Source organism: Micrasema longulum, unplaced genomic scaffold, assembly GCF_059751315.1.
Source record: "Micrasema longulum isolate JH-2025_06_02 unplaced genomic scaffold, ASM5975131v1 h1tg002411l, whole genome shotgun sequence".
Taxonomy (NCBI): domain Eukaryota; kingdom Metazoa; phylum Arthropoda; class Insecta; order Trichoptera; family Brachycentridae; genus Micrasema; species Micrasema longulum.
The window spans coordinates 102,117-117,306 of NW_028279558.1; the positions used below are offsets into that span (position 1 = coordinate 102,117).

Sequence of the window (15,190 nt, forward strand, 5' to 3'; positions counted from 1 at the left end):
CTCAATTTGCAGAAAACACCACAGCACTAGAAAAATCTTACGGTACTTTTAAAATCATTAAAACTGGTCAAATACATGATTAGATTCTTGTCTGTAATATAAAAAAACTAATTTATATTACTACAATTATGTTTATCAAACAATCTACGTAGATTCATAATTTTTATGAGACATGAATGTTTGAAATGAAGAACATTTTATAGAAGTCTAGGCATCTACGGGGCTTATGACCTGTCATTGGCTGGTTTCAGTGGCCACTTCACTGTGTATCATTCACCATTCTGCCCATATTTGAACATCTATGTACTTCAATTCTTTATGGCAGATGAATGACCAGTCGTAAATCCTGCAGATGCCTAGACTGCTATATTACATTCTCTAAAATGTTCTTCATCTATATTGTAATATGTCGATGTAAACAGCTCCCGGGGAGTTGAATCCAGTCCTTGTCTACAAAAATTTGAACAAACTCCAAAATATTGTTGATAAATTCACCTGGTCCATGAAGCAAGAAATTGAAAAAAAAATTTTAAGCCGTAGCCTAGTATGTAGGTGAAATAGTTCAATTAGATGAATCTCACCCGCATACATAAAGGTTTCAGCTCTTTAACTTCGCAAACATCAACAGATGAAAGAACTGAAGTAATATAGATGTTTAAATATGGGCAGAATGGTGAATGTTACAGTGTGTAAAGTGGCCACTTAAACCAGCCAATGACAGGTCATAAGCCCTGAAGATGCCTAGATTTCTATATTACCTTCTCTAAAATGTTCTTCATCTCTGTCGTAATATGTTAATATTTACAGCTCCCCAGCGAGTTGAATCCAGTCCTTGTCTACAAAAATTTGGACGAACAAGTCAACAACATTCCAACTGTTGTGTAGATTTGATTATTCACTCTTTTCCCAAAAGTGCTATTATCTCGGTTTCACTTTTCTATGGCTGGCTGCTTTCTGCATTTTGTGGTTCATTTTTCATTCTTCCCGAACACAGAAATCCGCAAAGGAGCAAAAAACACCTCGATCAATCAAATGTTTTTTTATTAATATTAAATATAATTTTATTATTAGATTCGTTAATTTTATATATTCTAGGTTTTTCTCGGTTTTCGCAAACAACTATCCGCCCAGCCGCCGCCTCCTTGTCGCAAATCACCGCGGATTCCATTTTGGGGCCGATGAAGTTATCAGAAATTACGGAATCTTTAATTTTCTTGATTTGAACTTCCAAATTGCGACATCTGACCCGCTTTCTTTTAAAAACATAGTCCTTTTTCGATTCAACCTTTGCTTCCTCGAACACTGTTGTTTTGTCGATGACTAGCGTGCCTGGGTCATCGTATGGCGTCTTAAAATCCACTTCTTCGTCTAAAATCACATTCACCGCCGAAGACTCTAACAAATTGCGTTCAGAATTAAAAAATTGCATCTGCTCGTGTTCACTGTCACCTTTTGCGTTGATTCTTAATCTTTTCGCGACGTCTGCGCGCCTTTGCGTCAGTTTTTTACGCGTCTCGTCGACGTTCTCGAATTCCGGCGCGTAGCAGACGTGGAACACGCCGCCGAAGAAGTTCTTCGCGTCGAGCATTCGCTTCGCGAACCGTGCAGACTGGAGCGATTGGTATTTGAGTTTGAAGCATTCGGTAAAATCTTCCGTGGGATATTCCGAGCAGGCTGTCAGAGACTCGACTGTGCCGTATTTCTGGCAAAGGCTTTTCAATTCGGGCCGAATGTTTATTTTCGGGACGCCGAATATAAGCAGGTATTTGGATTCATTGACAATAGTATAAGTCTGTAAAAAAAAAAAATAAAGACTTAAAATCAACAGAAGGAAGAATTGAAGAAATATCAAAACGTTCAAAAGTCTACATTTAACTTAAATAAAGCATTCGTACTTTGACAGCTGTCAGTTTTCGTCCTTGTCTGTATGCCGGTCTGGTGGTACAAAATTCAAGTTGTTTGTGATGCTCTAATTCTATTAAATCTTTCTCATTTATTCCATCATTCTGGTCTCCCATGGTAGCTTGATATAAAAAAATAACAAATATCAAACTTTGATTCCAGAATCATTTCGAATATTCAAATTTGACAGCTGGCATTTCTATGGATATAAAGAAAAACATAGAGTGCAAACACGCTGCATTATGACATACTATTATGGCTAAAAAAATATGTAAGATGCAGCCATTCAAGTTTAATGACAGTCGGGAAATTATCACGGGGGGAATAAATGGAAAATAAAAACGATTGTGTGCATAGAATTAAGAATAGTCCAGAAACCACATACGCACATCAAACAGAAGGCGAGTCAACTACTCGTAAATGAGTAGTTTAAAAAATAACAACAACAAACCATCACGCCGTTTCCCCGTAGGGGTAGGCAGAGAGGATAGAACGCCATAACACTCTATCTTAGAATACAGACCTCGCTTCCTCTACATTCATACATCTTCTTATGCACGCACGCCGATTATTCCTACTTTTGACATGTCCATCTTCAAGTATTTGATGGACTTGATCGTGTCATGTCTTTCTCGGTCTTCCTCGTTTTCTGCATCCATCAACATTTGCATCGTAGATCCTTTTAGCCGTTCTTTCGCTGTCCATTCGCTCTACATGTTCAAACCAACGCAGCACCCCTTTCTTGATTCTGTCAATAATGCATGTCTCAGCCTTACACACTTCACGGATCTCGACATTTGTGCACCTATCATACATCGTTTTACCACACATTCGCCTGAGGGATCGCATTTCGACAGCATTCAACCTACTTTCATCATTATTTTTCCAATTCCATTCTTCGCTTCCATACATTAGAGTTGGAACTAGAACTCCGTTGTGAACTGCTAGTTTAGCCTCCTGCGATAAAAATTGTTTGCCAAAGTAGATTTTAGTGCAACGTTCACCCTGTTCCCGGCACTCACCCTCCTTTCAATATCTTTATCGGCCTTTCCGTCCCTAGTAAACATACTTCCCAGGTACACAAATTCTTCTACTTGATTCAGAATATCTCCGTTCACGCTGATCTCACATTTAGTTATATTTTCATCCCTTTCAAAAACCATCACTTTCGATTTATCAACATTCATAAGCAAATCGCTTTTCTTGCATGAGAGAAGAATGTCGGTCATTATTTGCGTTTTCCATGAAGGTTAGCATTGGAAATAAATAAAAATACCGAATGCACACTCTGAGACATCCACGCACATATAAAACATACACAAACATATACATTACATGCGTCACATATACATAGCATAAATCACTCACGATGTACATTTGGCAACTATCGGAAATAATCAACTCCATGAAGAAATTTTCTGCATAAATTCAAGGCGCAGTTAAAAATATCTACATCAATACCGAGTCCATTATAATTATAACAGGTACGTCTAATGAATGAATTCGAGGTATAATTGTTTTTACAGGTTTGTATACGATGTGAGACTTGATATTGTCTCTCTTATTTTTTAAATTGTGAAGTTGTATTTTTACATTTTCACACTGGATTTGAAAAGTAAAATTTGTATTATTTTGCTGGATTTTAATACAAAAAAATTGTATCCTTCCTGTTTATTTTACTATTTGCATGTTGGAAGGTGAGTCTCCCGAGGATACCAGTATATATAAATTTTAATTAACATTTATTGTGACACAAGTCTCTCACCTCTATGGGGTTTGTGTCCTGTGTCGAGTTGTGATAAAAATTGATCTACAATAATTTAGTACAAGAATGGCATTATAAGATAACAAGAATATCATTTAACAACAATACCAAGAACAAAAGAAGATTTAAAAAAAGAATTGTTTTATTCACATAAAACATCACTTTAAATAATAATACAGATTGTCAAAGAGTTTCTAATTCAAATCCCTCCCCTCAAAAAAAATCTAGTCCCGAAACCCTTTCTTGAAAATATTTTTTTTCATTAAGAGCGTAAGACACTGTTCCAAAACATTAAACACTCTTTAATAATAATTATTATTATGGATAACTTATATAGCGCCATTTTCGTAATATAATACCTCAAGGGCGCTTCACAACGTGATTATATAAATTTAATTTTAACTTTAACCTTATAATTTAATAAAAATAATGTACTTTTTCATACTACTTTCCCTCCACATGCTAAGAATTTATTCAAATGATTTAGATAACAAGTGGGTTTTAAGTTTCTTCCGAAACATCACTTCACTCTCACAGTTTCGGATTTCTGCTGGGAGAGCATTCCATGCCGTAGGGCCTGCGACCGCAAATGCATGTTCGCTGAATTTAGTGCGCCGTTTGCGTAGGGGTATAATAGTTTTTCCTTTCAACGTAGATGTAGCTGATCTAAGCGTAAGACGTCTGTCAGCTAGTTCATCTGGAATGCAGGGTTCCCTTAGATATTCTGGAGCGGAGTTGTGCAGTGACTTATACATAAGCCAACAGAGTTTGTATTCCACCCTCTCTAGAAAACGTAGCCAGTGCAGTTCCCAAAGTAGTGGAGTGATATGACTGAATTTAGAGATTCTAAAAATAAGTCTCGCTGCGGCATTTAATACAGCCTGTTGGCGAGTCATTTTTAGGAGTAATGAAAGAAACTATGCACAAAACTCTTTCCCCTATTGTTCTTGCTTAAACTATAATGCTTTTTTTTCATCTATTGATATATTTAACATGTCCCTTAATTTATTTCTAAATAAATTAAGACTCATTCTTTCTGACTGCGATATGATCCCACTTGATATTTAATGATGCTCACGCTTTCACACACCTAAACACTCACTCCCACACAAATACACACCTCAACACTTACTTATTTACAAATACACACAAACACACCCTTTTGTTGTACCTCGATTTCATATGTATGATTTTTATTTAAATACTTTGCTGGTTTGTCTCTAAACAGTATTTTTTTAAATGTTTTTGTAAAATAAATTATTTAAGAGAGGCGCCTCGAAACAAATCATTCGAGTTTTAAGCATTTTACAAGAAATTTTATATGCTGGTGAAACCTCATAAAATCATTTTGCTGAGACCTCTCGTACAGGTCGTAGGCTGTGTAAATGCCTATCTTTCTATGCTCCGTATTGAAGAAGCGAGAAAAAAAATATTTTTAATACCTATGTGCCCCTATTACGTTAACCTCAGTACCTGCCCGTAAAACGTTTTTTCATTGATGACTCATTCGATTCCCGATCTGAATGCCTCGTCTATGGCGGCAAACGTCAGTGGCGCTTTTGACGTTTGTTGGCACGCTCTTCGGAAATAATTCAGTCAGCTCGGGACCACAGATTACAGATATCTTTAGATAGGAAACTATGGTACTATATCTAAGCACTTTGGGCGTCGATCGCAGCGCTGTTTAGTGTGGCATACAAGAAGCTTTGACGATGGCGCGAAAATTCAAATCACTGCGTTGCATCGTATATTGATATTTATTGTACAATATCAATACAAAATTGCTTAATTAAATACAAGTATTAGCACGCAATTTAATTTTTCTGTCCTGTATTTAAAAAAACAATTTTATATTGATATTGCACATTAAATTTATTATGGAATAGGAATACATAAATAAAAATTAAAAAAAACATTTTTAATAGTTTTATTTTACTGTTAAAATAAATCCCTCGATTCTATTAGAAAGAATCGAGAAAGAAAACTGACACTCGTAAAATAATATTATATACATGTGTGGTTAGTATATTGGATTATCAAAAATAACAAAATTGTGCAGCATTGTGATCAGCATTGGATCCCTGCTATTCCTGGATGAAAAATATTTTCTTCGTGCAGATTAAGAGCCATGGCATCAACAATCACCATTCTGAAACAAAAGAATATTATTAATGGTGGATAATTTATTTTATTTCACATTGACATTTCTAGGCTGCTGCTTAGGAATAAAACAGGAAGGAAGCATTTATAAGGTTACTAAAGAATAAAATGAAGTGCTAATATGCTAATATTGGATTATCAAAAATAACAATCGAGTATTATTTAAAAATTGTGCAGCATTGTGATCAGTATTGGATCCCTTCTATTCCTGGATGAAAAATATTTTCTTCCTGCACATTAAGATCCATGGCATCAACAATCACCATTCTGAAACAAAAGAACATTATTAATGGTGGATAATTTATTTTATTTCACATTGACATTTCTAGGCTGCTGCTTAGGAATAAAGCAGGAAGGAAGCACTTATAAGCTTATTAAGTAATGAAATGAAGTGCTAATATGGTAGGTAAGAAGAAAAGGGTATGCATGTATCTACTCTATTGTCTGCGCTTCTTATTCTTAAGTCTTTTATTATAACACGTTCTAGCTTGTAATTTGAGAGGATCAACAATGCAAGACTCTAATTTTTTTCGCCCAGTTAATAGAAAGTTAATTTGTTTACACCAAGAAAAAATATATAATTGCAATACTAAGTTAACAATAAAATCAAAAAGGTGGCCTCTATGTGCTGGACAAGATAAACATGCTGAATTTAATTTAGATAGTACTATTTCCTTCAAACTCGACATAACATGAAACTTATGGCAAATAGTCGGTAAATTATTTTTGCAGTGATTGACAATGGTATTAAAAACTTTATAGATTTTGATTGTTGGGTGGATTAAAGTATTTGGACCACATGCCCTAGAAGTTATTAAACTATGCCCCGGTAACTGTGTTTCAGATTTAAGATCCAGTCTACATTCACAACAAGATCCAAATTTAGATAAAGCCCGTTTTGCCACATAACCAGCTATATATTTACAAACCGCAACATATTGACTACTTTTCTGTCTTGAAGAACTTGTTGGTAAGGAGTGATCATCAACATGAAATTGTTCCTGTACTTCGATGTCCGATGTTAAAAAAAGTTTTAATGAATCTAAAATTTCACCGTCATCATTTTCACAATTTGCTCCAATTGAGTGAGTATGAGATAAGTTTGATATGAGAAGTGACTTAAAAGCATCTATAAAATTTGAACTAGAGGGGTTTATGTTACGTGCACCCTGACTTCTTACCATGCCAAAAAAGTTTTCAATGGGGTCTTGGTTAAGGTTACGTGGAAGCACAAAAGTAAATTTATAACATGTAAGTAATTTATTACTCAAATATGATATTGCTTCCAAAGTTGTAATCCAGTTACGCACTGTAGGTGGTACTGATATTTTTTGGTTTTTGGAATCTACAAATTTTACTGATTTTAAGATGGAAATAGCTTCCTGCCAAAATTTCCAGTGGGGAGATGTTAATCTGACTCCACAACGGTATTTACAAATAATACTATTAGCATTGAGAGAACTGCCATTTAAACTGTCGAAAAGTTTATTTATAAATAAGATAAGATCAGCAGTCTGTGATGCCCCATTGTCAATATCATCCACAGTATCTGCCAAAGATTTCATGGTAGTTCCTACTGTCCTGCTGAATACCTGAGCAGCAACCTTGACCTTCATTTTTCTTAGTTTGTCGGGGAAAATATGACTATCGGTTAATTTGTGCATTTGGAAAAAGTCTTCCCCTCTTGCTTGATCGTATGTGTATGATTGTACAATATGGGACCACTTTGCTATTTTTGATACAGAATTTTGAACAAAATGTACATCTTTTACTAGCATATTATTTCTAAATCCCTTCAAAAGATGTGGCACATCAAACATTTGTACAATTTCATGGCCTTCAATTTCAAACCCGTGAACTCTACATTCAGTACCACCCCGAAGGTACAATTCACGGGTTTCCTGTTTCAGGATATTTATTGCACCAACATTTGAGCTACCTTGGTCACAAATTATTGAAACTAATTCCAAATTGCTACGAAAGATATTTGAGATTATTGATTTTAAGATAACAACCAAATCTGAAGATTTAATGGGTCCTCCTGTAAAAACAAATGCTAATGGTTGTTTCCATTTATTATATAAACCCTGTAGCATAAAAACACAAACGTGATCAGCAAAAGCTGGAGTACGTTTTCCTTCACCCAAGTCTTGGAATCCCTCAATAAAATCTTTATGTTTTTTGTACATTAAATTCTGACTAATTGACATCTCGTCAAACATCAAAGAGCATATTCGAGCTTTAGCAGAAAGATTTTGGGCGACCTCTTCCAAATGTTTAAATATATGCAAATTGGTACCAGGATTAAATGGGATTTTATTTAGCATTGTCATCAATGTTTTTCTGGATGGTAAGGAAAATATGCTTGAAATATATTTATAACTTTTATAGCCCTGCTTCATTAATGACAATGCAAAAACCTTATCGTTAGTTGTATATCTACGGCCCTGTTTTGTCCGTTTCTGAAGCCTCAATTGAGACTTAAAAAAACGGTATGTGATTTTATTTAATTTATTTTTAAAGGATACATGGCGCTCTTTGTTTAATTTGAGTTCCATCTTTCTAATCTTCATCTCCATGTTTCTTCTAGCCTTTTTAAACTGCAAACATTTCTTGTAAAGCTTCCTTTTCCTGGGTGTTAAATTTTGAGATTGGGTTTCATTTACATCCTTCAAGATGTGGTCATATTTTCGTCCTGTAATATAATATTTCATAATGATGCATTAAGGGTCCCAACATCATAATATAATGAATGCCTAACTATTATTGCAAAGAATGATAAAATGTAAAGGGATGCTGTTTGGAAATAAGCAAAAAGAAATACTAGCAGTTGGTTCTATTTACAATATAAAATTTCACTTCCAAGTTTGTTAATGAAAGTTCTTGGTTGAAGTTCATTGTATTTTATATCTTTAATAAATTTGAGTAGTATTAGGGTAATTCAACGGATACTAACGTCATAATTGAGTCTTTTTCAATGTGTTTTATCTATATAATGTAAAAAATATTTATTCTGTATATCTTCTTTAGTTTTTTATTGGCTTTTTTCACTCCTAACTGAGGTGTTCTAGCCAGTGTCAAGTTTGAGATTAACTTATTTAAATATTTACACATGTGTTAGTACTATACATACAAGTTAGCATGTTAGTATTTAATATTACATACATTTTACATAATATAAAACTTATTTACAACTTAATACCATTTATAGCTACATATTTACATAAATTTTTTAATATATTATTATTGGGTGGGAACAAAAGAGTTTAAATAGTAATAGGGAATGGGACGCTGATTTTGGAGAGGTCAGATAGGAACTCAGGATAACATTATATATATTGTGAAGACGACGACTCCCAAAGATTGTACAAATTGCACACTAATGCATCTGTATTCTGTATATCACTGTACATTGAACAACGATTAAGGAAAAATTTCATAAAAACAATAATTCAATTAGGTAATTTTTTTGATTCCCGATAATAAATAATATAAAAATTGCACCACAGCAGGACAAGAGGGCCCATTACAGTGATCAATTACAGAAAAATCATATTATAATTTTGTGTTCTCTCCGGGAATCGAACCCGGAACCTTCCGTGCGTAATTCAAGCGTCTTAACCACTTAATGTTTTTTGACACCTCATGAAGTTTTAATGACGAAAAATTTATGTCGCATTTTCATGGAAACATCCGTTAGCATTATTCATAAACTGCATGAACATGATAGAAACAAAGTATCTGTGGATATTATGTAGAACGAAATCTCTCTGTCCAAGAACCAAGAGAAAATGCATTATTGAATACATGTCATTTGATACTAACTTTTTGGTGTACTCTGCTGAGGTGCACTCGGACCAGAAATATGCAGTGGGCCTGATATGTCATCAGCGTTGATATCTAAAAACATTATTAATTAGTAATATGTGACAATGTGTCAATGAGTCGGACAAGTAACTGTATGTATACATTTTAAGTTCTTTGAAAACACAAACAGCTTTAATATGCCGATTTGCTGGAGAAAATTATGGGTCAGAAATTTGTTTCAACTGAGAGGGTCACTTTCATGGTCATGTCATACGATATATATGTGCTATAAACTTTTTAATAATTAAAAAAGGAACGGCCCACGCTCAGACGATGTAGTCTTGGTCGATCACAAAAACGGCATTTCTCAATTTGCAGAAAATGTATAAAATTAATAGAAAAATGTAAAGATTAAACAACCATAGTGACATTACACATCCCTGTTTCACGCCTTTTGAGATCGCAAACCAAGATGTAAATCTCCCATTAACTCTTACACACGCTGAACTCTCCTGAATTTATTTGTATTGTTTATTATTTTTTTCTTTTTAACAAAGAAACAAAGATGTTTCTCTTTCTCTTATATATAAATATGTATGTTTGTAAATTTTTATTACAAAAATAAAAAAAATATTACTACAAACCAGAAATAGGTTGGATGAAAGTCGTACCACTGCAACTGGCAACGCCTTCCGGGAGTGCACAGGGGTGTTCTTCAGTAACAGCTATGCCTACTGTAATTCACAATAAAAATAAAATGAACATCATACCAGATAACATAATGCAAGAACTTCAGGAAAAACCTTGAAAGATCGAGTAAGGCTTGAACGAATAGAAAAGAATAAGCTGAGATGGTTACGTGTAGAAAGCATTAACGACAATATAATAACTGAGATAGTACATAAGTCTGAAAGAAGGGGTGTAAGGAAATGTGAAAATTATAGAAAATACTTATCCGAACTCGGTTCACCGAGTAAATAATGAGAACTATTTTCGTTGGATGGTGACTTGTTAAATCCTATAAAATAAATACAAATTACCAACACCACATTGCGAAAGCACATCCTTACAATTGAAAACACACCATGCCACGACCATAACGACAATATAATAAATGAGATTGTACATGTCTGAAAGAAGGGGTGTAAGGAAATGTGAAAATTATAGAAATACATACCCGAACTCTGTTCACCAAGTAAATAATGAAAACTATTTTCTTTGGATGGTGACTTGTTAAACCCTGTAAAAATAATACAAATTACCAACACCACATTGCAAAAGCACATCCCTAAAATTGTATACACACCATGCCACCCTGGTAATTGTTTGTAAATAATGACCAAATAAAAATGTCGGAAGTTGCAGGAAAAGGCACTACGCCAACTTTGTAGATACATAATAACCCGATTAACCAACTGTAAGACAAATCACAAACACCACATTCCAAAAGCAGACTTGCAATCGTATAGACACAAGACAGATAAACAAGGTGCAATTACAGTGGAAAGCCAACCTGAGTCGTACATATATTTTTCTTGCAGAAATACTAATAACTTTCATTGTAAAATGGGTCCAGATTAATAAAAGTATGCTTTCCCTATGAGTTGTAAAGATTGTCAATAAAAATTTGCAGGGCAGACAAACAGGACAAATAAACGTGCAACATGAGACAAATTCTTGAAATAATTATGTATGAAATATCATGCAATTTACCTGGCAATCCAATGGTAGGCACAGGCACAATAAAAGCTGGATGTCATTGTATTGGCTAAAGTTGAATGCGTTGAAGTGTTTAATGCACACAAAACAAAGTCGATTAATTTCGTCATCTGATAAATTCATAAATTTGGGACTTTGAACACGATTGATCCATTCTTTAAATAAATGTGGATATCGTTTCGGAAAACGATGTAGTTTTTTCGTAGAATTACAATTCGGTACGCAACAACTCGGCATTTCGAAGAAAAAAGTGTAAAAACACAGAGAGCAGTGTGACAGCGATTTCGAATGGAAACGGATAAATTGGCGGTTCGTCTAGAAGAACGCCGGCCGGCACGGCGTGGCTGGGCACACGCCGCCGACAGTTGCGCCACAAACTGTATTGATTTACTAGCAAGTGGCTTGTGCGACATCGGAAGAATGACTAGAAAGTCTTGTATTGGCTGAAAACTGCCTGCTCGGGACCCGATCCGCCGTCCACGCGTCCCGTGCCCAGATGATGCGAACTTCGCTCGCGACGATCCGCGAGCCCGAGCCCCCGCGAACCAACCCGAGTCACATATCCAAGCGGAAAAAACATTCGTAGGCCGATGCGTCAGTGCGGTCGCAAAAAAATAAAAACAAAAGTTCTACTTATACCTCCAAGAATCTAACTGGTCAGTTTCAAATTCTTTATTATTCTCCGTAACAAATGACGGTTATTGAATTGATTGCACGCCGTCGAATGATCACCCCGTTCAAAGTCAGAAACTCGGATTTGAAATAAATGACAGTCGTTTTCAGTGTCAGTTTGTGGGTTCGAATTTCAAAATTTTCCATGTTTATTTTCGCATGAAACAATTGACAGTCGTTTTCAATGTCAGTTTATGGTTTCGAATTTTGAAATTTTCTATGTTTATTTTCGCCTGAAACAATTGACACGCGTTTTTAATGTCAGTATTTCCGTCGGACATTCAGACTGCTTTAGTTGTTTTAGAACGATTCTTTGTTTGAATAATTTCATCGTTCGAAACGATTGGCGGTCAAATTTTCAATGTCTCCAATGTCAGTTTATCAGAGCTTGGCCTTGTTACTGTTTTGAGACTAATGTGCGTGTGTTTCATATAAATTATGTAACTAAATATCTCGTACATATATTTCTACTAAGCTTCAGTGGACTTCTGCATTGGACATTAATATTCAATGTCATTTGACTTGCAGAATTTTGTTCTGACTTTCTCAGCCAATGAGGTGGTTAAGAGCCACAGAATATTGGATATGAAAAATCTTTTCTCGGTTGCGGAAAAAAATAAAGCATTTAATTGTCCGTCCGAGTTTCTCCAAAATGCATGGAAAAATTAATAAAAATGAACTATCACAATATTTGAGTTTGTCCGAATGTTTGTAGACAAAATACTGGATTTCACCCCCTCGGGAGTCATTAAGATTAACAAATTACAACAGGGATGGAGAATAATATGGAAGTCTAGGGATTCACAGAGCTTATGACCTGTCATTGGCTGGTTTAAGTAGCCACTTTACACACTGCGTAACATTATTATTATTATTTTTTTCAATTCAATTAATTTATTTTACATAGTACATACATTACAAACTAATAATTGAAGACATACATATTATAAAAAGACAGAAAATACTTAGAGACTTGTCAAAATAGTAGGAGAATCCTGCTCCGGAAAACCCCTTCGGATACATGGAACAGATCAACATCCAGAGCGATGTTGTTCAGCGTAGCGATAGCCCTTCCAACAGGCATTACCATCGGCAGAATAGTCCTGGATATCGGAATATGAAACAATCTATGCTGACGCTGTCTTAGGTAATTATCAGGAACATACAAACCAATGCTCATCATAATCTCAGAATTTTCGACCATACCGCGCAGCAATGGATAAAAATGTGTACTCAAATACACATTCCTTCTAGTCTCCAAACTGTTGTAGCCGAGCATACCCCTGAGAAACTCGGCCGGGTAGAGCCGAGGATAATACCCACACTCTCTCATGTAGAAATATCAATGAAACTTTTTTTGGATTTTCTCTATCATAATAGAGTACTTCAGTTTATGTGGCCCCCGAATCATCGAGCCACTCTCGAGTGTACTTCGCACCGAGGAGTTGTAAAGAGTTCTCAGTATGCGGGTATTTTCAAAAACCCCGGCAGTACGCAGAACAAATCCTTATATCTTCAATGCATTAGCACTGATTGTCTCTATGTGTTCGTGAAATGTCAGGGTGCTCACAAATCTAACGCCCAGTTCCTTAACATTCGATGTTCGTATCAGATTCTGGTCATTCATTTTGTAGCGAAAAAATAGAGTTTTTTGGGCCCTAGTGAAGGACGTGACCGAACACTTGGAAACATTAAACTTAAGTTTGTTTCGCCTTCCCCATTCAAATATATTAGATATATCCGCTTGGAGAAGACGAAAATCGTCAGAAGTTGTCACCTTTGAGAATAGTTTTTAGTCATCCGCAAACAACAGAAAACGCGAATTCAAAATTACATTTTTAATATTATCAATGAAAATTGAGAACATCAACGGACCCAGGTTAGAGCATTGCGGAACACATTCACCATTCTGCCTATGTTCAAACATCCACATTTCCTAACTCTTCCATCTGTAGTCTTTTGCGAAGTAAAAGAGCCGAAACCTTTATCATGCGGGTGAGATTCATCCGGCTGAGCTGATTAACCCACTGGGCAACGCCTGAAAACAATTAAATTTTTTACTTCTTCTTTTACCAGTTAGTTAATTCAACAATGTTTTGAGCATGTCCAAATGTTTGCAGACAGTTTGGATTTCCTCCCAGCCAATGACAGATCGTAAGCCCCGTGAATGCCTTGACTTCCATATTCCCTTCTCAAAAATGATTTCCCTCCCTGTTGCAAAAAAGAGGATGAAAAGCGAGTTTCTGGCGCCTTCAAACCAGAACCAACCAGAAAAATCCACCAGACGAGGCAACGGGAAACCACTCTGGTCATCTTTTCCCAGGAACCACTTTGGTGAGTACATTCAATAAGCAGTTCTCCTGGCCTCGGAGTAGCGCAGGACCGAGATGCTTTCGCTGTAGTGATCGCCAACGTCCGGGGACCTGATAAGGCACCGCACGAAGAAGATCTAAATATCTCCCTAGGGAGGAAATCCAGCCAGTCTGCAAAACATTTGGCCATAGTAAAAACATCGTTTAATGGAATTAAAATAAAATTTTTTGATTTTAGTGCAAAAGTGAAGTGTAATTTTGTAATTTTAAGTGTTAATCTATAATTTATTAATATATAATTTAAACAAAATGAATGTGTTAAGACAGTGGTTATAGTATTCCTTAATGGAATAGTTATTTCTTCATCATCGTCATATGCTGAGTCTCCTCAAAGGTAAGGTGTTCTCTATTTTAATTATTTGTTTATTTGTAAATTCTTGCTAGCAACAAACAGGGCCAGCCGCGATTACGAACTCTATCTTCATATGTACATAATGAGACGGTGTACTTAACTTTTTTATTTATTTATTAACGGACATTGTCCATGTATACAATTTACAGGGTTTAAATATTATAATAAAAGAATAGTTTAAAACATTAAAAAAAGAAAAGAAGCATTGACAAACATAAGGGACATCGAGACAAGATCTGGACTATTTATTTAGTGCTCGTTTAAACCGCTGTAAACTAAAACCAAAAAAGTCCAGATCTTGTCTCGAGTTAACAATACGACAAACACGGGTCATCGGAGAATTAAGGCCATAGTTTGTTCTATGCTGGTCGATGAACAGTACTTCATTGTTTCTCAAACTACGAGTCGGAATATTGAATTTGACTTGTTGACTTTTGACAA

The 15,190-nt window shown here is 35.4% G+C and overlaps 2 protein-coding genes and 1 long non-coding RNA gene across 8 annotated transcripts in view; 1 reads left to right on the top strand and 2 right to left on the bottom strand.

Annotated features, from left to right (window-relative positions):
- Positions 1-962: 962 nt before the first annotated feature.
- LOC148272264 (uncharacterized) lies at positions 963-2,097 on the bottom strand. Its single transcript, XM_088240281.1, has 2 exons — positions 1,896-2,097; positions 963-1,792 (listed from the first exon to the last, which is right to left on the bottom strand). The coding sequence occupies exons 1-2, from the start codon at positions 2,016-2,018 to the stop codon at positions 1,025-1,027; spliced, it is 891 nt and encodes a 296-aa protein (XP_088096407.1). The 5' UTR covers positions 2,019-2,097; the 3' UTR covers positions 963-1,024.
- Positions 2,098-5,627: 3,530 nt separating this feature from the next.
- LOC148272265 (uncharacterized) lies at positions 5,628-11,673 on the bottom strand. 4 transcript variants are annotated; one of them, XM_088240280.1, is made up of 5 exons: positions 10,812-10,940; positions 10,279-10,368; positions 9,653-9,727; positions 8,356-8,522; positions 5,628-6,094 (listed from the first exon to the last, which is right to left on the bottom strand). In XM_088240280.1, the coding sequence occupies exons 1-5, from the start codon at positions 10,918-10,920 to the stop codon at positions 6,080-6,082; spliced, it is 456 nt and encodes a 151-aa protein (XP_088096406.1). In that variant the 5' UTR covers positions 10,921-10,940; the 3' UTR covers positions 5,628-6,079. The 4 variants fall into 4 exon arrangements, 1 of the variants encoding a protein (XP_088096406.1); XR_015824888.1 differs by lacking the exons at positions 5,628-6,094; positions 10,812-10,940 and adding an exon at positions 11,348-11,673 and having other exon boundaries at positions 6,666-8,522; XR_015824890.1 differs by lacking the exons at positions 5,628-6,094; positions 10,812-10,940 and adding an exon at positions 11,159-11,181 and having other exon boundaries at positions 6,666-8,522.
- Positions 11,674-11,815: 142 nt separating this feature from the next.
- The window catches only part of LOC148272266 (uncharacterized), a 40,101-nt gene continuing 36,726 nt past the window's right edge, over positions 11,816-15,190 (top strand). Inside the window, exons 1-2 of one of the 3 annotated variants that reach the window (XR_015824891.1) lie at positions 11,816-12,009; positions 14,576-14,731. This is a non-coding gene — a long non-coding RNA (uncharacterized LOC148272266). Of the gene's footprint in view, positions 12,010-12,842; positions 13,173-14,575; positions 14,732-15,190 lie in introns of those variants that run through there. The other 2 variants (XR_015824892.1, XR_015824893.1) reach the window with 2 other exon arrangements.